Here is a 21,449-nt window from a genome sequence, read left to right on the forward strand (position 1 = left end):
TCTCAAGTCAAAAAGTTGCTGCGCAAAAATCACGCAACATTCTCGCCATTCATCGTTTCCATGCCACCAGCGGCCCACGTCACGTGCAGTGAAAAAAGACACGTGAGCAGATGAGAATCTTCGCTTTCGTTTCGAAGCTTTTGAATGTGTTTCGCTTTTTTTTGCTTTTTGCTCAACACTTGTTTTTGCTTTGCTCTCCTTGTGTTTCTTTCAAACTCTTGAGATATTCCAACCTTGATTTCAGGGGAGGACTCTGTTCGTATCTACCAGATCTTTTAGACAATTTATACATGGCGTAAGGCATCATGATCAGCAACACTCTATTGCTTGCTGTCTTCTTTGCTCTTGCTGGCATCTTCTTGTCGAATTCGAATAATTCAGATGAAAAGAGAGTATTGAAAGGATGGAAACGACAGCTAAATGGTCCTGCTATTCAGTATGACAAAGTAGCTGTTGGGTAAGATTGAGATTTTGTTGTTGTAGTATGCTAGTGGTGTTGTGAATCAAATCTTGTCAGCTTTAGTAATGGGACAATCACGAAAACTGATTGGACACTGATTGAACATTCTAGATTGTCCTATCATTTATAAGTGGACTACGTGGAGTCAATTCCAGAAGTTATTCAACATGTGTAAACTGGAAACTTTCTTTAGTTTAGGGTTACTCGATTGGCCAAACTTATGAACACCCACCGGAAGCTTTTTTCCCTCAATTTTCCCCGATCAGGCAAGGTGGTGGCCGGGCACGAGCGAAACTTACTAAGTTACTTCAACACGTATAGCTGGTGGTAACGCGGATATGAAAACTTTACTTGTTGTTAGTAGGTGCCAAAACTCCTGCTACATCACTTGGGTTGCTGCCTCGTTCAATATGAAATCCGAAAGAAAACGCGTCTTGGGCTGCGTAGCACTGGTTAGCTAACCCCAAATGACTTGTCGAGATTTCCGCGACGGCTGTTCACGCTCTCACATTATTATACGACTTCAGTTTCAGGTGCATCCTGGAGGCAGATCATAGCACTTCACTAGGCCTTGTGTTGACTGCACCTGGCATCATGATCATAAAGGGTGACAGCATTGAAATTCTGCTGGATTAGGGAGGATACTGGATTAACAAATCTGATTTACTGCTGCAATGTGCACGAAGAGGACAGTTTGGTTACTGAAAAATTGTGCTGGTTTATAGAGGGTGCCAATTATAAGTTGTCCTCTCATGTATATGAGGTCCCTGTCATATTTTTTAGCTTGAGTAGTGAGTTGCAACCCCTTCTCCGGCCTTGAATTTCATTGCCAAAATGGTTCGAAATTCTGGATATACACCTGTAGATCTACTAGAAGACAGGAACCTGACCGACCAGCTGTTTGCATGTTGGGCTTGTCACCCGAGACAAAGGCGTTACTCAGTGCAGCTCTATCTCCAATGTCGTAGTTGCTGACTCATAGTGATCAATTTGGAGTGCATTTGATGGGGCACTCTGGTACCACAGCCTCTTCGTTCCAAGACCAACAGACAGAACCTTTGCACCATCCAGTGATCTTGTGCGTGTATTTTTTTAGCATCCACGACCTCCCTGATATGTCAACCCATACCCATATGAAATTTATAGGAAGGAATTGTTTGTGTGTGCTCTGTGATTCTCAGGCTGAATGCCAACCTGGATTTGATCGTGTACGGCACGCAGCTGCTAAAGAAATTGAACGTGGCACCGGGACCAGGTAAAGACCACGCAGTACTTGACAGCCTTGCTGAGCTTCAGGATGCATTTGCTCTGTCGCATTCATCATGCTCGGCCGCAGAGCGTATCATGACATCGCCGACGCTGTACAAGCAAATCGTTGATTCTGCTGCCAGCCTTGAGGAGAAGAAAGTGAGTAGTACTTCTCAATTTCTTGTACAGTGCATGTACTATGCTGTGCCCATTGTCTCATAATGTGACAATGGATTGGTGGCGGCCATGAGCGAGAGTTCAGCCCTAATCAGCAATCACTCTTCCTCTTCAACTAGGGTATGAAATTGTGTCCACGCAGCCACATGGTGTTTCTACCCCGAGTGTAAATGACGCAGTACATTGCATTTGGTACTTTGCGTTGCAGGTAGCTTGGCAGCTGCATGCTTGTCATGGTTTTGCGTTACCATCCACGTAGATAGTGTGCACTTGTAGTATACAGAGTAAAGTAATGCCAACCCTGCTGTACGCACTGTTGTGACATGCTCCTCTTGGAATTCCTGAGTCTGTGTATATATTTTTTTGTGAGCAGGATATAAATTACTGTATTGCTCTGGCTTCTCTGAGGATGCTAGAAGAGTTTGTATGTACATGTAATTTGTCTTATTATTATTTTTTGCGTTCTGCAGTATTTTGTGGGTGGTAATGCTGCATTGATGTCACAAGCTATGGTGGAGAGTAGTCCAGGCAGTCAGGTAAGTGCGAGGTTGGACCATGTTGTCATATAATTTATATCATTATTTGAAGGTATTATGATACAATTGTGGCTAGTATTGCTTGCCCTACGTCCAATTATGTCAGCAACAAGCTTATGAGTTGGGGTTTTTCACTTATTACTAGGGGTGAAACGAGTATCTATTTTGACCAATCGATCACTCGTTCATAATATTCGATCGAGTATCCGATTATTTCGAGTATTTTATCAAAATTCAAAAGCTCTAGATTTGTGAGTTCGCGACCAATGGGGAAGAAATTATCTGTGAACATAGAACAAAAGTCGCCAACGTCTTGTAGAGAGTGTATTAATAGTAACGATTTTCATCAGTACTTTCATAACTAACGTTACTTGCCGTGGCGATCCCATCGTCCAAGTCATAAAATACTGACTCAAAGGTGTCAAAACGTTTGAGGCCTTGTCCCCAAACGTCTGATTGCTACAAAAGCTAGAGGGGTGAGTTGGTTGGAATACGAACTTTCTTACAAACAAGAACACCAAAACTGATTTGAATACAGCAAAAAACGAAGGTACAAATCAAAGTATGAAGCGCAGGAGTAGCATCATGAGTACGAAGAAATTCATGAGGCAGCAGTGCATTGACATGACATGCACAGCCATACTAATACATCATTTTATATTCGTGGGATGATTGAATCCGCGACACTCCGACAAGAAAGAAAGTAGTACACCTCATGAGATAATGAAGACTGGGTGGATTACACTGAGATGTAGTGATGGTGTTTACAAAAGTATCTAGATTCTAAAAAGTACTGCTACAGTCGAAATGCACTAGTATGACAAGCGAAGAACTACTTCAAAGTACATGGAACCTCATTACACAGAAGAGAAATGCACGTACGTAAAATGTATTAGGAGAATTGTAGGGGATTTATACTCCCGCCGGAGTAATTGTAAATAGAGGGAGAGTCATACATACGCGAACCGTAAAAGCAGTCTCATCATGATGTAAGGCACACATAGCTTGATGTTACCCACTTGGCGATCTTCTCACGTGCTGCGTCGGCCGACGCTCGAGGAGGACGCTTTGAAGTCACAACAGGTAGCGGAGGGGCATCATCCACTGGAGCCGGATCAGTAACATCAGAAGACACAGGCTGCTGACCTGGAGTGGAAGCATCAACTGGAATAACGTGCCTACACTCCAGGGAATATAGACGGGACAATGGGCGCTTGACGGTGTTGCCGGTTGACATGATGACTTGAGCTGTTCGAATCTGTCCATCCGTGAAGATATGTAGCTGCATGTCGCCATCATGGTACCGGTGGTACCTTGGAATAGCCATGTCGGATAACCCATCCATCTGTTGCACTAGACCAAGCCACTCTTCTTGAACATCGGGAGGTAGCGCATCATCCCACGTGACCGACAGACCCCACAGCCGTTGCAAGAATATCCGAGCTGGAAGGAGGACGGGCGTCACGAGACCCAAGGGGTCGTACACTGCTGAGACGGCGTGAAGGACTGCGCGTTTAGTGATGCTGCACTCCGTCTTGGTGAGTTTGGTACAGCCGGGTATAGAAATGGTGTCATTTTCCGTGTCCCACTTGAGACCAAGTACTTTCACGTAGCGAGACGTTACACGGTCTTGCTCCGGTATAGCAGAACGAACAGCATCACTGTTGGTGGTGAACTCACGCACGTTCATTGAGGCTGACTTGAAGATGTCCTTGGCGGCAGTGTAGGCAGCGATAGCGGCGCTCTCCAGATCCATGCCGAGGATGATATTGTCGACATAAATGTTGTCGGAAATAGCTGTGGCGAGCGGCGTGCCTTGCGTGCTGAGATGAGCGTACGGTGGCTTCGAGCAGGAACGGGCTCAAAATCACTCCAAACGGCATACGTCGAAACCGATAAACGCTCAGGTTGTCCTTGGTAGGAGCCGGGTTTGAAGGATCCTGAAACCAAAGGAACCGCGTGACATCTCGATCAGACTGCGTGATGCTTAGCTGCAGAAAGGCCTTCTCAATGTCAGCCAATAGGACAATAGGGTGGCAGCGGAAATGAAGCAGCATGCCACATAGGCTGGGTAGATTGATTGGTCCGCGATGCATACACTCGTTGAGGCTCTTGGACCGTTTCGAGGATTTTGCAGAGGCATCATAGACGATACGCAACTTCGTTGTGGCCTTCGACGGTGTGATGACGGGCTGATGAGGCAAATAGTGTGTGGCATTTGCCGTACGGAGAGAGGATTTCGGAACAAGCTCAATGATACCAGCTGTGACTTGAGACTGGATGATCTTGTTGTACTGTGCCAAAAGGTCATTGTCGAAAGCCAGTCGCTTGGCCAGAGACGTTAACCGACCTAAGGCGAGACCAAAGTTGTCAGATACTTCAGGAGGCTCTGCTTTCCACGGCCACGCGATCTCATATCGCTGGCCCTCATACCTGACATGAGTGTCAAAGTGACGTTGAGCGAGCTCGTCAGAGGTGACATGAGGAGAATCCGTGATACCTATGGTGTCAAGAGACCACATCCGAGAAAGATCAGGATACGGCATCATGGACGATGGAGCAACATAGTTACCCAAAGACGACGGATGCTGGCGAGCAGAGGTAAGTGTGGAGCACAGAAGTACACTACTGGCAGACTCGGAGTGGTCCGTCTCCACGGTCAACTTCCCAGCAACGAAGTATCCAAGACAGGACGGTATAACATGAAGGCCAGATGGTAGAGAAACGGAAGGCCCGTTGATTAGTTCCCAGAAATGGGCAGCTCCAATCAGCAGGTCAATCTTACACGTTGACGATTCAGAAGAGATGGGCTCCGCGAGAGCATCACCGGCAACCGCCAATATAGTGGCGTAATCTTCATCTGAGAGCCGACAGTGTCGAATTGGATCGGTAATCTTCTGCATGGTGTTAGCTTCCATGGTCAGACGAGAGCCATCATGGAGTTCAAGATCGAACTCGACCGTTGTTGTGTTGAGCTGTACAGGCTGCGATGAGGCGAATGTGGAGACAACTAGGCACTCTTGCCGACCTGCGGGCAAGCCTAGTCGTGTGGCTGCGTCTACACTGAGGAATGTAGACTGAGAACCGCTGTCCAGAAGGACCGTAACTTGTTGAGATTCACCTGAACCAGAGTGGATAGATGTCCTGGCAGTCATCAAGCGAGTCTGGCTTGCTGGGACTGTTGGACCAGGGAGCTGCTGAGTAGCAGCTACATTAGAGGACACCCGCAGAGATGATGAGGAGCCACTAGAAGTAGTAGCAGATTGCTGTTGTTGAGGATTCCCAGTACGGCTCTGCTGGGAATCACCATACCGTGCCGTCTGACGTCCAGCAGAGCAGATTGCTGTGTTATGGTGATTCGACCGGAGGCAATGCCGACATTGTCGTTGCCGGGTGCAGACCGAACTGGTATGACCTGAGCCCAAGCAACGAAAACAGAGACGCAACTCCAACAAGCGATTCTTACGGGCCTCTGGAGTAGCGAACTTCTGACACGAGTCGTGTCTGTGTGTAGCACCACAGAAGACACATGGCCTGCGAGACTGTTGTCCAGAAGCTGTGGGTACTCGATGCTGTTGTGCTGTCGCCACAGGAAGAGCGCTCCCAGATACAGGACCAGGCGCTGGCGCGGCCGGGACGCTGCCGTCACTGCGAGAGGTAGAAGATGTGGCAGACCGCTGGTAGGCCCTGTCATGTAAGCTGACATACCTCTTCAAAGCCCGGCGGAGCTCTGATACACTCCATGCTTGAGCCGCCTCCGATAGGGGTCGCCATTCTTCCAACTTGGTTGTGACACTAATAGGAAAGTTCGACAGTATTTGTTGAGCGACCAGCCGCTGAGTGGCCAGAACCTCTCCTTGAGCTTCCAGCTGGAGGCGCACATTCTCAATCATCTCACACTTCGCCTTGATGTCGCTATGACTGGATGTGGACGCCGGCATATGTTGCAACTTGTGATACAACTTGGTGATGATGACGTCAGCTCTGCCGAACTCATCCTGAAGCGTTTTCAGGGCCACGGGATAGTTCTGGTCAGTAACAGCTATTCCAGCAATTAGACGGCAAGCAGACCCTTTTAATGATGACTTGAGATATGTGAATTTGGTGACGTTCGGGAGCTGCTGCGAGTCAACAGATGCGACATACATATCCCAAAAGACGGGCCAGTCCAGAATGTCGCCACTGAAGCTAGGCAAAGACAATTTCGGGAGGTTCACCTGGGTATACGTAGTTGACCCTGGCTGCATGGGTGACTGAGCCATCGTGGTCGGCTGAACGGTTTGAACCGCAGCTTGCCTGGCAGCTTCAGCGACCATGGTGGTCATGGTTGCAATACTAGACGGAGCTGCAGCATCAACAGCACGTGGCAACGGACTAGCGACTGGCGAGAATGAACTAAGGCTGAGTGAAGCCATGCTTAGCTCATCAGAGGAATCATCATCACTGCTGTCATCCAACATAACAGTATGTGCTGACATAGGAGTGTGGGATGGCAAAGGAGTAATTTCTACTTTGCTGGCACTAGAACTAGACTTCTGCTGGACAGAGCTTTGCTGTGGTGGTTTCAGAGCTGACAGAATACTATGGGTAGACACTGGAGCTGCTGGCACACTGTGTAGAGCAAAGGGCAGTTCACTGCAGGCAGCTGTACTGGTAGTCCCAGGCTGGAGCTGCGGTGTGTAGAAGTTAGGAACTGGTGGCATGGTGTGACAGTCGGTGCGTGACGGTGACAAGCTCCCGCTACATGTATCCAAATGATGAGATGCAGGGGTGCGTGTGTGTGCACTGCTACGAAGTGATTGTGACACTGGTGCTGATGCTAATGTACCGGTACATGTGTGACTGTCAGTAATGGTTGCCGCAGAAACTGAATGCAATGAAGAAGAATGGGCAGGCAAACGAGAGAGACGTGAAACGGTAGCCTCAACCGGGTCAGGAAAGTTCGCCATGGCCTCAGGAGCCGTACGCATGATGGAGCTCCTCACCTTTCTCAAGATACCACATAAGTCGTCAAATTCTGACTCCCAGCTGTCAAGCTCGTCCAGTTCGTCTTCAGCAGAGTCCATTTCTTCGTATGCTGTCCGAAGGGCCGCTACAACTTCCTCAAGTTGTAGTGATAGCGACTGGGCCTCCCCCCAATCGGCTGCCAAATACTGAGTATTGGAACTTGACTCAGCGCTAAACTCGCGCGCAAGGCGAGTGTGTACGCGGACAAAACGTCTGCGCAAGTTCGCTCTACGGCGAAGCAACTGCTCAACATCGGAGCTTGCTTGGGTGGCCATCCCGAAACAAGCTGATGTCGAACGAAAGTTGTGATCGTGACTATCCTGGTCACAGCACCATGTCAAAACGTTTGAGGCCTTGTCCCCAAACGTCTGATTGCTACAAAAGCTAGAGGGGTGAGTTGGTTGGAGTACGAACTTTCTTACAAACAAGAACACCAAAACTGATTTGAATACAGCAAAAAACGAAGGTACAAATCAAAGTATGAAGCGCAGGAGTAGCATCATGAGTACGAAGAAATTCATGAGGCAGCAGTGCATTGACATGACATGCACAACCATACTAATACATCATTTTATATTCGTGGGATGATTGAATCCGCGACAAAAGGCATGCATAACACATGCATACCATGTACCAGTGGACAAGCGGTGCAACGAAAGTGTTTGAAAAATAGAATGCCAATACCAAAAAAAAAAAAAAAAAAAACGATCGAGTGCAAAATTTCGAATACTCGCTCGTTTGAAATTTTCGAACGAATACTCGAATATTCGAACTACTGTAATTTCACAAATTTTCGGTGTACTTTTATTTTCGGTACTTTCGGTGCATCTGTTTCATACCTAAAATTTCAACACACCGAACAAACATTAACGCACATAATCCAATAGGGAGCTGCTTCTCTGTACTGAAAATTTCTGTTCACCTAACCTAGCTTTTTGCTGTCATACCGAAAATATTGAGCACCGAAAATTTCTGAAATTAGAGTAATCGTTTCACCCCTACTTATTACCATGGCTTTATATGTGGTATATTAATCACGTACAGTGCTGCTCAATGAAATCCGACTGAGTGAGTCAAGTACACGCTGTGCAGCCTGAGATCTGTGAACACTGGGCTGTGAACTGGTGCAGGGCGAAAACTAGCCACACACACACACACACGCACGCACACACACACGCACGCACGCACACACACACACACACACACACACAATCGAATTTCATTGAACATCCCTGTACATTGTTCACCGTTTGTACTTCAAAGTGAACAACAGGCTACATGCACAATGATGAAGTCTGTACAAACTAGGAGGACGAAATGGGCGTTTGCACTGTTTTTAGATCCATGAAGCACCCATTTCATACATGAATTGTGTACGGACTTCATCATATTGACATGCACACAGCAGCCTATTATTACTAGTATACTATAGCCTTGGTGAACCAAGTTTCTTGGCACACAAAGTATTGCATGTTCAATGCTGGTGTAAACTGCATGCAACTTATGACTTTGTTGGATGTCTGCTCCCTTCCCATAAGGTGATGCTGGTCGGTGCTGTTGGTGAGACACTGAGGAGCCTCCTCAACTCGACAGTATCTGTACCCGAGTCATGCCTGCAGAAAGATGATGAAGTGCACCTGATTTTGGAATACAGCCGTGGAGAAAAGTGGGGTGACAACGTGGCCAGCTGTGCCAATCGCTTCATCTTCTCACACGATGTGGCTAATGGAGAACTGCAGCCTGCCGACAACTTTGCATCCGCATTGTCATCATTTAGCCCACAGCTTGTTGTCGTTGCCGGCCTGCATCTGATGGACAACACAGAGGAATCGTTCTGGCTGCCCAGAGTCAAGAAAGTGCTCTCGGCCATCTCAACTTTGCCGGCTAGTACACCTGTTCATTTGGAATTGGCAAGCATTGGCAACCTTGACTTCCTTGCTCGGCTTGGATCGGCTTGCTTCTCATCCGTCCAGTCAATTGGACTCAATGAGCAAGAGCTAATGGCTATCAGCAAAGCCAACAAGGGACCATTCCACAATGAGGAGCTGGTCTCTGGCCCACCCGAGGCAGCTGTTGTTGCAGACGTACTATACTGGATATTGAAGCACTACTCTGGCAAGCTATCAAGAGTTCATTTTCACTCTCTGACATTCCATGTTGTTGCAGAGGTCAGTGCAATTTTTACACACGTATGCACATGAAGCAATAAAATAGATTCCCTCCATCATCAGAGATACTGTACCATAACAGTTAGGGGATGTTTTGAAGGACAGTTCAATGTCTCTTATCCGGCGGTCAGTTATCCGGCACGTCGGTTATCCAACAGCGCACTGACAGCTCATAGACTGTATATTTACACTAAATTACAGTCCTACTTCAAGTAAATGTGGACAGTGAGCACCATGAATGTTGCCCTCATGCGACGTTACTGTACATACAAATCAGTCTGTATAGATGACTGTCTCTGGATAGTACCAGTAACAGAACATCAACAGTGCAGGTAAACCCATGCTCTACCGTCCTTTTGATGTGTGAGCAAAAGATGACTTGCAGCTTCAGTTATCCAGAATATTCATTTATCCAACAATATCCAGTTCCTAGGGTGCCGGATAGCTGACACGCAACTGTATTCTTCAATTGCCCTGAATCATGAGACAACCAGCCGAATCAGAGTAGTGAAACTACCGAGTACTGTCCACTATACTATCACATGCACAGTATTCCTATTCATTTCTAACATGGGTCTTGTGACTCTTATCAGTGTGTTGCGCTATCAGTAGGATCCTGCCCATTCTCTTTATCCGAATACTTGTGTCTGCTGCAGTAGCCTCATCAGTCTTTGCTCCTTCTATTTGCAATTTTCCTTGTAGGTCGCCGGCCGCTGGAACAATTCCTTCTCGGCGGTTGGTGCTGCAGCCAGAGTTGCTGGCCGCCGAGCATGCCAAGTTGAAGAGATTGATCCGGAGAAAGTCCAACTGAAGTTCCCGAAGGCCTTCGTTCGCTCCATTCTCGACCCCAAGCTACGCCGCGAGCCTATTGTCGTTGATCCGAACTCTCCTGTGAGCACCTGGCAAAGAGATGGAATCAACTTCTATCTCAGTCCTGTGCTTGTGTGTCGCAGACCACTGAAGACTGTTGGTCTTGGAGACGCTATTTCAGCAACTGGTTTGCTATATTCTCACTACATTCCCAAGTAACAGATTTGTCCAAGTAAGTTTAGGTTGCTGGCAGTCCAGTGTGCTGTTTTTGTTTCTTTTGTCTTTATAGAGGTCTATTTCTTGTCAACTTTCTCGGCTAGAGCAAATTTCTACACCTAGTGCTTTGCATTGGATGGTTTTTACTATTGCGTTCCACGTTCTGCACTGTATCCCGGCGGGCGTGGAGCGTACTTCTAAATACTCGGAGTATCATTTAAAACATTCAAAAGTCCCCTCGGATTAAACCGATGTGTCCTATTCAATAAGGTTGCGCTTGCACATGCTTACATTCAATGACTGCGAGCCAACGGGATGGGGGGTTCTGTATCGAAGGCACCTTGCTAGTTGTACCACCACCATGTGCAAGCTGTAGCCATCCACTTTTGATAGGCAAGGAGCACTGGTTTTCTGTCTAGGATTGTAGTAGAGCACACAGCATGGCACCGGCACTGGTGAGATGTGAGCACTCAGTAGCACTGCCTTTATGCCTCCTATTTTTTCAGTATTGACTCTACTACGAGCTTGTCGTGGTGATCAGAAAATCACTCGTGTAAAAATACAATGTCTGTAAAGCCAATAGCCAGCATTGACATCAGCAGCTAAAAAGTAAAGCCAATAAACAGCATTGACGTTGGCAACTATGTACATGCACATGCATATCAGTCTACTTGAAGTACAGTGTGCTATCAGATACAAAAATAATAATAACATGCCCCTCGCCACTGAAAATTAAAAAAATACAACACGACTAAAAACAAGCTCAAAACTCTTTCAGCACACTAGCGAAAACCAGTTGTAAATAGGGTAACCGTGGGTTAGGTGGACAGCAGGTTGAAAACTGCTCTTTATGAATTGGTATTGGTATTAAAACTATTTATGTCTCGTCAGTTATTGTTTATGTCTTCTCAATGTTTCTATTCTGCTTTTTGTTCTGTACCTCCGTGATTAGTGGAGCGCGAAAATAGCTTTTTCCGGCTCTAAAAAAAGCATCGAATATATTCTCAAGCATCAGTCACAGTGGGGTTGGAAGGATCATGTCCTGCCTTGCGAACTTTGAGAGAGAAATCCACTGTGGAATATCCCTGTGTGGGTCGGCTGGTCGACACAACATCAACGTGGGGACTGAAATAGTCTGCAACATTGTCCAGCGTGACACCGCCACTGCCTTCAACGAGAAGATGAGGGAATTCCCCCTTCAGCTGTTGAGCAGCCGTGGCCAGTACGCTGGGTGAAAAGTTGTCCAGCATCACAATATCAGCACCAGCCGTGGCCGCTTCTTGTGCATCGCGCAATGACCTGCACTCCACCTCGATCTTCACAGCAAAGCCGCACACCGACCTTGCCTTAGATACGGCACTGCTGATATCACCGGCTGACCAGATGTGGTTGTCTTTCAACATAACCATGGAGCTCAGGTCATGGCGATGTGTTCCCATACCTACAAAGCCATTGTGTCACACAAGACAGAGTGGCATAGGCATAGGTGAACTAACTTGATGAATAATTATTGCTGCAGTGATCATACATAGGATGCAACTCTCACCTACCCGCCAGCATATGTCACGGTGTGTTTGTGTGTGGGTGTATTCGTGTGCGTGCGTGTGCGGGATCGTGTCTGTGTGCTATGGTGTCTGTGTGGGTGTGTACGAGCTTGTGTCCGCATGTGTGTGTGTGGGGGGGGGGGGGGGGGGATGGCGTGTGGGTGCATATGTGCCATGTGCTTACTCCATCTTCTGTACTCCATGAGCCATTTGCCTAATAGCTAACGCTACTAATGTAGTGTACTCACCCCCAACCAACAAGGCATATTTCTCCACCAGACGGAATCCTGGCGTGGTCTTGCGCGTTCCCACCACTTCTCCCTTCCACCCATGCTGGCTACGGATGGATGCGAACTTCCTAGCCATGGACGCTACTCCGCTAGCTCTTGTCATGCAATTCAAAGCCACTCTCTCTCCGAGGAGAATCCGTCGAGCGGGGCCTGTTACTTCAGCGACTTCGCATACTGGCACAAGATCTTCTCCTTCATTCTTGAGCCAATTGACTTTACAATCAAGCTCGGAGAAGATCGCGTCAACAAACGGCTTTCCACACAGGACCCCACTGCTCTTGACAAGCAACACAGCCTTCTCGTGCCTGTTGCCAACTATAGCACCGCCATAGTCAAAAGCAGGTGTGTCCTCGGCCAGCCAGCCTCTCACTAACGTCTTCAGGGATTCAGGAGTGAGTAAATTCTGAAACAATTCGCTGCTGGCCATTTCGAACTTCTATTTCAGATCGAACTTGAAAGACGATGCAGAGGACTCATTGCCAAAAGAAAATAATAAGAATAAGCAGCAAGCTGACCTGGTGCCTATGTTACGATTGTTGCAAGCTGGCCTAGGTCTTATAATTATTAGCTGCGGTGCAGGCTATGGCTGGTCTCGCAAGGATGTTCGTAAGCAGTGCAGCGAAGTAAAGAAGAACTTCAACCAGTTCAAGTAATTATTTCAAGAAGAAAATGCCTCTCTCTCACCGTCTCAGCATTTTCGAATTTCTCAGTGACATCATCGCCACGTGCACCACTTGGCACTTGACCACGGTGCCTGCACGTGAACATACTAGTATCCGTCGCGATCGTCGACGTTATCGATATAATCTCTATGCTAGCGCTATACTAGCATACTACGGCTAGCGCTAGCGCTCGGCGATTCTGATCTGCTAGATATTATCGATTATCATCGATGCATCTAGCTAGCTACACATAATGATCAGATTCTTCTGATCTAGCTGAGTCGAAATAATGGGCATTTAGTCTAGACTGTACTACTACTACTAGTACTAGAGCAGTAATTTTGAAAATTAATAAGCTCCCATGAGAGCATGTTATACTCTTGCTTACGGTCTTGGTAATACCAAGAGTCCATAACCCAATGAACTCTTGGTAATACTAATACAGTGTAGTTGTTTTTACCTCTCGTCTTGATTCACCATTCCACAAACGTAACGTCGTTACTGTATTATTAGAAGACTGTATTATTACTCTTTCATTCTCATGCCAAACAGCTAACTCATACTAAACAAGAATGACCAAAAACTAGTGACCTGCACCACCGAAGCAGGAACCTAAAAACTCCTACACACCAAGGAAAACAAGCCCCATCTACGCCTACGGATCACGGACTACAATCCCGATCCTAGCGTAGCGGCAAATGATACATACTAGTACAAGTAGATGACAAAAGCGGTGCCGGTGTTAGGTGACAGCTGCATACGAATGCATGAAAGGGGTCAGACAGTTCATGTATCATGTGTACCGGCAGTTGTAACTGGAGCCGACTGAAAGTCAATACATCAATAGCAGTGTCATACGTGAAGCCCAGACTACAGAAAGTGTAGCAGTGGATACAAAGTAAGTTGCATACGACGGGTGTTGCTTGTCGCCAACGTCGCCTACGGGGGCAACATCCTCTCCCCAGTGACGATTTATCCGTCACTAACACAACGGACATCTAGCACGCAGAGCTTGGCTACCGGCCGGCGGAACACACCAGTCTGCATCTTGACATCTGCTACCCGCACCAGGCCGTCTCTGCCGGGATAGGTCGCCGTCACTATCCCCTTCGGCCATGTGTTCCTCACTGCGTTGTCGTCGGCGATGACCACCACATCACCTACTTCCACCTTCTTCTCTGTTCTTCCGTGCCATTTGGTTCGCCGGGCTAGCGTTGGCAAGTATTCCTTAATCCAGCGACGCCAGAAATGGTCTGCTAGCACTTGCACGATGCGCCACTGCCGGCGCAGATGTAGGTCATCACCACTGAATACTCCGGGCACTGGTGCTGCTGATGGCGTCCCTAGGAGGAAGTGGTTCGGCGTCAGGCTGTTGTCGTCAGTTGGGTCAGAGGACACATGTGTGAGCGGCCGGCTGTTGAGTATCGTCTCAACCTCTGTAAGAAGCGTGATGAGTGTATCCTCACGCGGAGCACGTTCCTTGAGCACGGCTCTCAGGGCGGTTTTCACGGACCTCACTAGTCGCTCCCACGCTCCCCCCATGTGCGGGGCTGCCGGAGGATTGAACTCCCACTTGATTCCTCTCGGTGTGAGCTCAGCTGTGAGGCGTGTCTGGTCCAGCTGGTCCAATGATTCCTTGAGTTCTCTTGCTGCACCTCGTAGGTTGGTGCCGTTGTCCGAGTAGATCACTCCAGGGCACCCTCTGCGACTGATCAACCGGCGAATTGCCATGATGGTACAGTCTGTTGTCAAGTCGTGTGACAGCTCCAGGTGTACAGCTCGGGTCGTAAGGCAGGTGAATATCACGCCGTACCGCTTCTCGTGACGTCGTCCGATAGTGACTGTCAGTGGCCCGAAATAGTCCATGCCGCAATGTGTGAACGGGCGGATGAACGTGGCAACGCGTGCGTCGGGAATCTGTCCCATCTGAGGTGGTGTTGGCTGCGCGCGTTCATTTTTACACTGCTGGCATACAGTCCAGGTACGGCGGACGGCTGTGCGTAGTTTCAAGACCCAATACGTCTGGCGGACGTCGTTTGCCACACTGTCCTGACCATGGTGTCCATGCCAGACATGGTACTGCTGAAGGAGCATCTGTGTGAATGGGTGCGACGGGTCCAGGATGACAGGCTCGGGCGTCAGTGGACTTCCGGGTGGTGCACTTCGAATTCGGCCATGCATTCTCACCACACCGTCGCTATCTAGCACAGGTGAGAGGTCTCGAAGTTTGCTGCTGCTGCTCACATTGCTGTGCTTCTGCAGGTCGCCAATTTCCTCCCGGAAGCTGTCTTGCTGTGCTTTCTTCCACCACAGCTTCTGGGCCTGCTGGTACTCCGATGGCAGCAACTCAGAGCAAGTGACTGTGGGCTTGCTTGACGCTTTCGCACGCAGGTTGTTGACGTATCTGACGATCCATGCTGTCGTTCTCATCAGCCGAATCCAGGATGAGAAGCGGCTGATATCTGGCAGGGCTAACTGCGCTTCTTTGGTGACTACCGCAGTAAACTCTGCCTTCATCTCGGCTTGGTCGTCGCTGGTGGTAGTGTCTCGCCCAGGATTCTCTACTGGCCACTCAGACTCTGGCTTGGTCAGAAACTCAGGACCATTCGTCCAGATGTGCTGCGCTGCTGATATCTCGGATGGGGCTCTCGTTGCTGCATCTGCTGGGTTGCTGTGTGTCGGGACCCACCGCCATTGCGATACGTCAGTGAGCTCCTCAATCTCTCCGATACGATGTGCTACGAATGGCTTGAATCGACGGGCGTCTGCTCGGATCCATCGTAGGACAGTCATAGAGTCACTCCAGAGCACGATGCGGTCGATAGGTAGATCATGCTCTTTCCGGACGGTGTCGGCCATTCTGCTGGCCATCAGTGCAGCTTGCAGCTCCAGCCGCGGTATGGATACGGGTTTCAGTGGTGCAACTCGGGACTTGCCAAACACGAATGCGACTCTGGTGCTGTCGTCAGGTAGCGATAGCCTGAAGTAGGCAGCTGCGGCGAATGCCGACTCACTGGCGTCTCCGAACACGTGAAGCTCCAGGTCCTTTCTGTCCGCAATAGCCGTGCAGTAGCAACGCGGAATTGACCTGCTTCCGAGGTTGTGCACTCCCGTCCACCAGTCCGTCCATCTTTGGACGAGAGGTCCTGGTAGTGGCTCGTCCCATCCGACGCCTGTGCGCCAAATGTCTTGTAGCAGAATGCGAGCCGACGTGGTGTAGTAGGTGAAGAAACCAAGGGGGTCGAACACAGACATCAGCTTGCGTAGGACTTCACGTTTTGTCACTTCTGTTGTGCTGCTTTGCTCCAGTCTACGGCTCAGACTAAAGCCGAACGCGTCTTCTCGTGGCAACCACTTCAGACCGAGTGTCTTCTCCACTACAGTCTCGTTGTCGCTGCTAATAGTGACTACCGATGGTGAGCATATATCTGGGGGTACGGCAGCAAGAGCATCAGGTGAGTTGCTGACCCAGCCTCTGATGGAGAAGCCTCCGGCTTCCTGGATTTGACTCACTTCCTTGATCCGTTGGGCTGCTTCTTCTGCCGTCGGCGTCGAGTCGAAGTAGTCGTCCATGTAGTGCTTGTCATGGATTGCAGTAACTGCATCTGGCGCGCTGTGCCGGAATTCGTCTGCATTTCTTCGCATTACATACTGGGCTGATGCTGGCGAACATACAGCGCCGAATGTCATGGCTCTCATCTGGTAGACATCAGGTTCACGGTCTCTGTCACTGCCTCGCCAAAGGAACCGCTGTGCAGGCTGATCGTCAGGTCGGATGTGCACTTGGTGAAACATCTGTCGGATATCCCCTCCGAACCCCACGCGGTGTTGTCTGAACTTGAACAGCACACTGGTAAGAGGGTTGAGATAGTCAGGGCCTGGCAGCAGGGCATCGTTGAGGCTGACCCCGTGGCTTGGCGCAGCTGCATCAAATACTAGGCGCAGCTTGCCTGGCTTGTTGGGGTTTGTCACTCCAAAATGTGGCAGGTACCACGCTCTCTGAGAAGGCATCTGGAGCTGGGAGTGTGTGAGCTTGGTGGCGTATCCGTCGTCAATATACTGTGCAATCTTGGCGCAGTACGCTTCAGAGAATGCGGGGTTCCTGTCCATCTTGCGTTCAATGGACAGGAGGCGGCGCGTTGCTGACGTTTTACTCTCCGGTAGGCTTACGTCAGCGTCTCGCCACAGCAAGCCGGTCTCCCATCGTTCCCCGATACGTCTCGTGGTGACTTCCAGGATCCTTTCCGCCTTCGCTTCCTGCTGCGAGCGTATTTTCTCGCTGCGGACTTGTACACCGAACGATTCTGTGGTGAAGTAGTGCTTCACCTGTTGGTGGAGACTGATATCCGTGTCCTCGGCACTGCCTTCTTCCGCTGTGTCAAGTCGGGCATGCAGTACCTGATCAGCGCCACCGAGTTGGCCGTGTATCGACCACCCCAGCTTGCACCGGCTCAGTGTGGGTGCGTTGGGTGGGCCCTCGATCGTCTCCCTGGGCAAGATAACATGGCAGTTGTCCTGGCCAATCAGCAAGCGCGGCTTCTTTGTCGCACTGAGAGGGATGTCTGCGCTGCTCACGTGTTGCCAACGCTGTCGCTGATGGTTGATGTCGACATGCTGGGCTGGTAGGTGCAGCTCACGCACAGTCCGGGCCGACAGCTGGAGGTCTCCGTCCTGACCGCTCACGGTGATTGTGACCTCCCTGGAGTCAGGATCTTGCTGGCACATATCGTTCGTCCATGCTAGCGTCAATGGCCTACATGGCCCTTCTGCGCCCACCTGCTTTGCGATGTCTGAATCCAGCAGGGTGACCGTTGATGCTTCATCCAGTAGTGCTGCCGTGTTCACCACACCTTTCGGTCCGCGGATTGCTACCGGCACTGTCCTCAGGACGACTCTGCTTTGCTGCTGGCCGCTAGCTAGGTTCGTGCGTTCGACATCGTCCTTCCTCTTTGGTGGATGCAGCATCGGATGGTGAAGCCGGTCACAGCCATCCTTCTTACAGGGTGTACTGTCAGGGCACTCTCTAGTGCGGTGGCCCTGGCCAAGGCAGGTGAAGCATCGTCGTTCTGTCTTGACCCATCTCCAGCGCTCGTTGCTCGTCTTGCGTGCGAATTCTCGGCACTCAGCCACCTTGTGGCCTGCCCGTCCGCAGAAGTCGCACTTTCTCTCGCTGGCCACGAAGGCAGTCTGCCGCTGGCCGCTCTGTCGAGCAGTCGGTGGCGGCTTCATATTGCTGCCTGTTGACACACACTTTGCTGCCGTCGTGTCGAGTCTCCGAACACAACAGAGCGCATCTGCTCTCTTTGCGAGCCAATCTGCCAGTGTTTTCATTGTCACTGGATCTTTGCACTCTGCTACGTGCTCTCCCCATTGACGGGTCAAGCTGCTCGGTAGTTTCTGCACGATCTCCTGGCGGAGCTGCGGGTTAGCTAAGTGGCCTGTGCTCTTGAGGAGCTCCATGGTCGACACCAAGTTGCTAACCGAGTTCGCCAAGTCAATAAGCTGCTCAAAGTCGTCGTCTCGCAACTTAGGCATGGTCTTGACCTGGGCAATCATGGACTGGACCACATGGTCCGGCTGGCCGAACCGCATCTGGAGAGTGTGCATCACTCGATCAATGTTGTCCGGTACGACGAGCATTGACTTCACACTGTCCAAAGCCTTTCCCTTCAAGGCTCTCTGCAGACGGGTCATGTTCTCCTGGTTGGAGAAACCACACTCTGCAGTGGAGGCCGTAAACGTCCGGTTGAACATCGGCCATGCTGTCGGATCACCGTTGAAGGCCGACAGGTCTTTTGTGGCTGATTGTCTAGCCATCATTCTCCGCAGGTCCTTGTCCGAGGTGTTCTGGTGGGCTGGAGTGGTCGCCCTTGGTGGCGTCAGCTTATCCGACAATACCTGGGCCAGCTGTGACACTGCTGATGCAACAGCTGTCTGTATGCTGTCACCTGATGTGGCCTGCGTCTGCAGGCTAGCAGGACCATCAGTGCTTGCTGGTCGTTTCGGGCGTCCATCGTCACGGCACCCTGCTCCCGCGCTCTTGGACGAAGGTAGATCGCATGTGGGGGTGTCAGCACCGGCCGCACTACGTGGCTCACTTTGCGCTTTGGTCTGCAGCTCGCACCTTTCCCGGTTGGAAGGTGCCATGTCCACCTGCATGACTGCTAGTTGAGCTCTGGTCTCCTCCAGCTCGTACTCTAGATTCTGCACTTGGTCCTCCAGGTCGCATGACGTGCTGGTGAGCTGGCTGATGCGATGGTCTCTGGCTACCAAGTCACTTTGGAGACGGTCGTTACTTGCTTCGGCCTTGGCAAGATCTCCCTCCAGGGACTTGATCACCTGCACCTGGTCAGCATGCCTCGCGTCTTCCTGGAAGATCCGCTGCTTCAGGGTTGCAATCGTCTGTTGCTGTAGCTGGAGTTCGTCTTTCAGTCGTCTTTTTTCTTCAAGCTCCACAGTGAGCTTGTCGTCATAGGCTCGCTCAATGGAGCCAGTGTTCTGTCGGCATAACTTCAGCTGCCCCTCCAACTCCTGGATCCTTATCTCCGCAGCACACAGAGGCTGCACAAGGCTGGTGGCTGGAATTACTGCTGGAGTAGCCGCGTCATGTGGGTCACTGTCCGTGTACCCCTGGGCTGGCATGACACTTTGAGTCACTTCGACCTCCTCGTGCTGTGGGTGCTGTTCTGCGTCTTGAGCAGATACTGGTTCTTCACCGTCCCTCACGAAGTAGTGTGACTCCTGCATGTCCATTGCCCTCTCGCTGTGGCCGTAGTCGAGCACGGGTGCTGCTGTGCCCCCGTTGTCGACCTCCTCGTCGGCCTGAATCGCCGCCAGGTCCGCGGCGAGCTGGAGATTGGAGAGTCTCTTCTCGCTTTCCAGCCTACGGCTTCTCGCCTCCTCTTCAAGTGCAGCCACACGCTGCGCTGCCACCAGCTCCGCTTTCCGCTTCCTGGCTTCAGCAGCACCGCTCGAAGAGCGTCGAGAAACACTCGAGAATCGGCTCAGTGTCGAGGAGGAGATACTTTCGGTTTCCTCCGCGACGCTGCCTGCGACAACGTTACTGATATTGTCGCTCCTGCTGCAACAAGTCGGCTTCACTTTCCGGCCTTTGGTCTCACGTTGAGAGCGCCTGACCTGTTCACTGTGCCGCTTGTCGACGTCCATTATCTTTCCGTCCGGCTGGTTCGAATCCGGCTCTCGAAGGACCAATGTTTTTACCTCTCGTCTTGATTCACCATTCCACAAACGTAACGTCGTTACTGTATTATTAGAAGACTGTATTATTACTCTTTCATTCTCATGCCAAACAGCTAACTCATACTAAACAAGAATGACCAAAAACTAGTGACCTGCACCACCGAAGCAGGAACCTAAAAACTCCTACACACCAAGGAAAACAAGCCCCATCTACGCCTACGGATCACGGACTACAATCCCGATCCTAGCGTAGCGGCAAATGATACATACTAGTACAAGTAGATGACAAAAGCGGTGCCGGTGTTAGGTGACAGCTGCATACGAATGCATGAAAGGGGTCAGACAGTTCATGTATCATGTGTACCGGCAGTTGTAACTGGAGCCGACTGAAAGTCAATACATCAATAGCAGTGTCATACGTGAAGCCCAGACTACAGAAAGTGTAGCAGTGGATACAAAGTAAGTTGCATACGACGGGTGTTGCTTGTCGCCAACGTCGCCTACGGGGGCAACAGTAGTTGTCATTCACAAGGTAGACTACTGTAAGGTTTCCTCAGAATCTGTCGTGATCTGCATCCCGATGTACCACTTGTAGTGTAATGACTGCTGTCATGACTCGGCCTGGTCTAGTCGTGCATAGCTGACTCTAGTTACTCTTGTCCCCTACTGACATTGTGTTTCACCATTACTAGTACACTTTGCCTCTACTCTAGACTAGTCGGTGCATGAATAGCCGTTCCTAGGTTTACAGTCATGTTCCATCGTGCAGTCCGTAGTGCACGCGACATTCTCGGCTTGACTTCCGCTGCTCTTGCGCATGCCAGTCATTATTCCTTTGTGATGGTAGAGAAAGGTTGTACATTGTCTTGGCTCGCATCCAGTAACTCTTTGGGAATGAGGGTACGGATTTGAGAAGTAAGTTGGAATCACTAACTGTAGTTACTTGTGTGACTGGATTGGTTGGGATTAGTAAAGTGAAACTCTCTCGAGACGTTTAGGTTGTGCGTCAATCGAGACAGAATCCTGCTGTCCGCCTTCACTTCAGTGTACTCACTAGCTGCTATCAAGACTGCAATGACTACAAAGTACAGTAGTAGTGCAATGTACATGTAGTAGAAAATTCAGGGCTCA

At 49.9% G+C, this 21,449-nt stretch overlaps 3 protein-coding genes across 3 annotated transcripts; 1 reads left to right on the forward strand and 2 right to left on the reverse strand.

Moving 5' to 3' along the window:
- The first annotated feature begins 158 nt into the window (after positions 1-158).
- On the forward strand, positions 159-10,870 carry LOC135806338 (ADP-dependent glucokinase-like). The gene is made up of 5 exons (XM_065320508.1): positions 159-457; positions 1,642-1,867; positions 2,356-2,421; positions 8,967-9,596; positions 10,299-10,870. Exons 1-5 carry the CDS (start codon positions 306-308, stop codon positions 10,623-10,625), a joined length of 1,401 nt encoding a protein of 466 aa, XP_065176580.1. The 5' UTR covers positions 159-305; the 3' UTR covers positions 10,626-10,870.
- A 208-nt stretch (positions 10,871-11,078) lies between these two features.
- On the reverse strand, positions 11,079-13,090 carry LOC135806339 (nicotinate-nucleotide pyrophosphorylase [carboxylating]-like). Its single transcript, XM_065320509.1, has 2 exons — positions 12,415-13,090; positions 11,079-12,063 (listed from the first exon to the last, which is right to left on the reverse strand). The coding sequence occupies exons 1-2, from the start codon at positions 12,881-12,883 to the stop codon at positions 11,627-11,629; spliced, it is 906 nt and encodes a 301-aa protein (XP_065176581.1). The 5' UTR covers positions 12,884-13,090; the 3' UTR covers positions 11,079-11,626.
- A 1,000-nt stretch (positions 13,091-14,090) lies between these two features.
- LOC135808619 (uncharacterized) lies at positions 14,091-20,285 on the reverse strand. The gene has a single exon (XM_065321837.1). It carries the CDS (start codon positions 20,283-20,285, stop codon positions 14,091-14,093), a length of 6,195 nt encoding a protein of 2,064 aa, XP_065177909.1.
- Positions 20,286-21,449: the final 1,164 nt, after the last annotated feature.

This window comes from Sycon ciliatum, chromosome 1, assembly GCF_964019385.1.
Source record: "Sycon ciliatum chromosome 1, ocSycCili1.1, whole genome shotgun sequence".
NCBI lineage: Eukaryota > Metazoa > Porifera > Calcarea > Leucosolenida > Sycettidae > Sycon > Sycon ciliatum.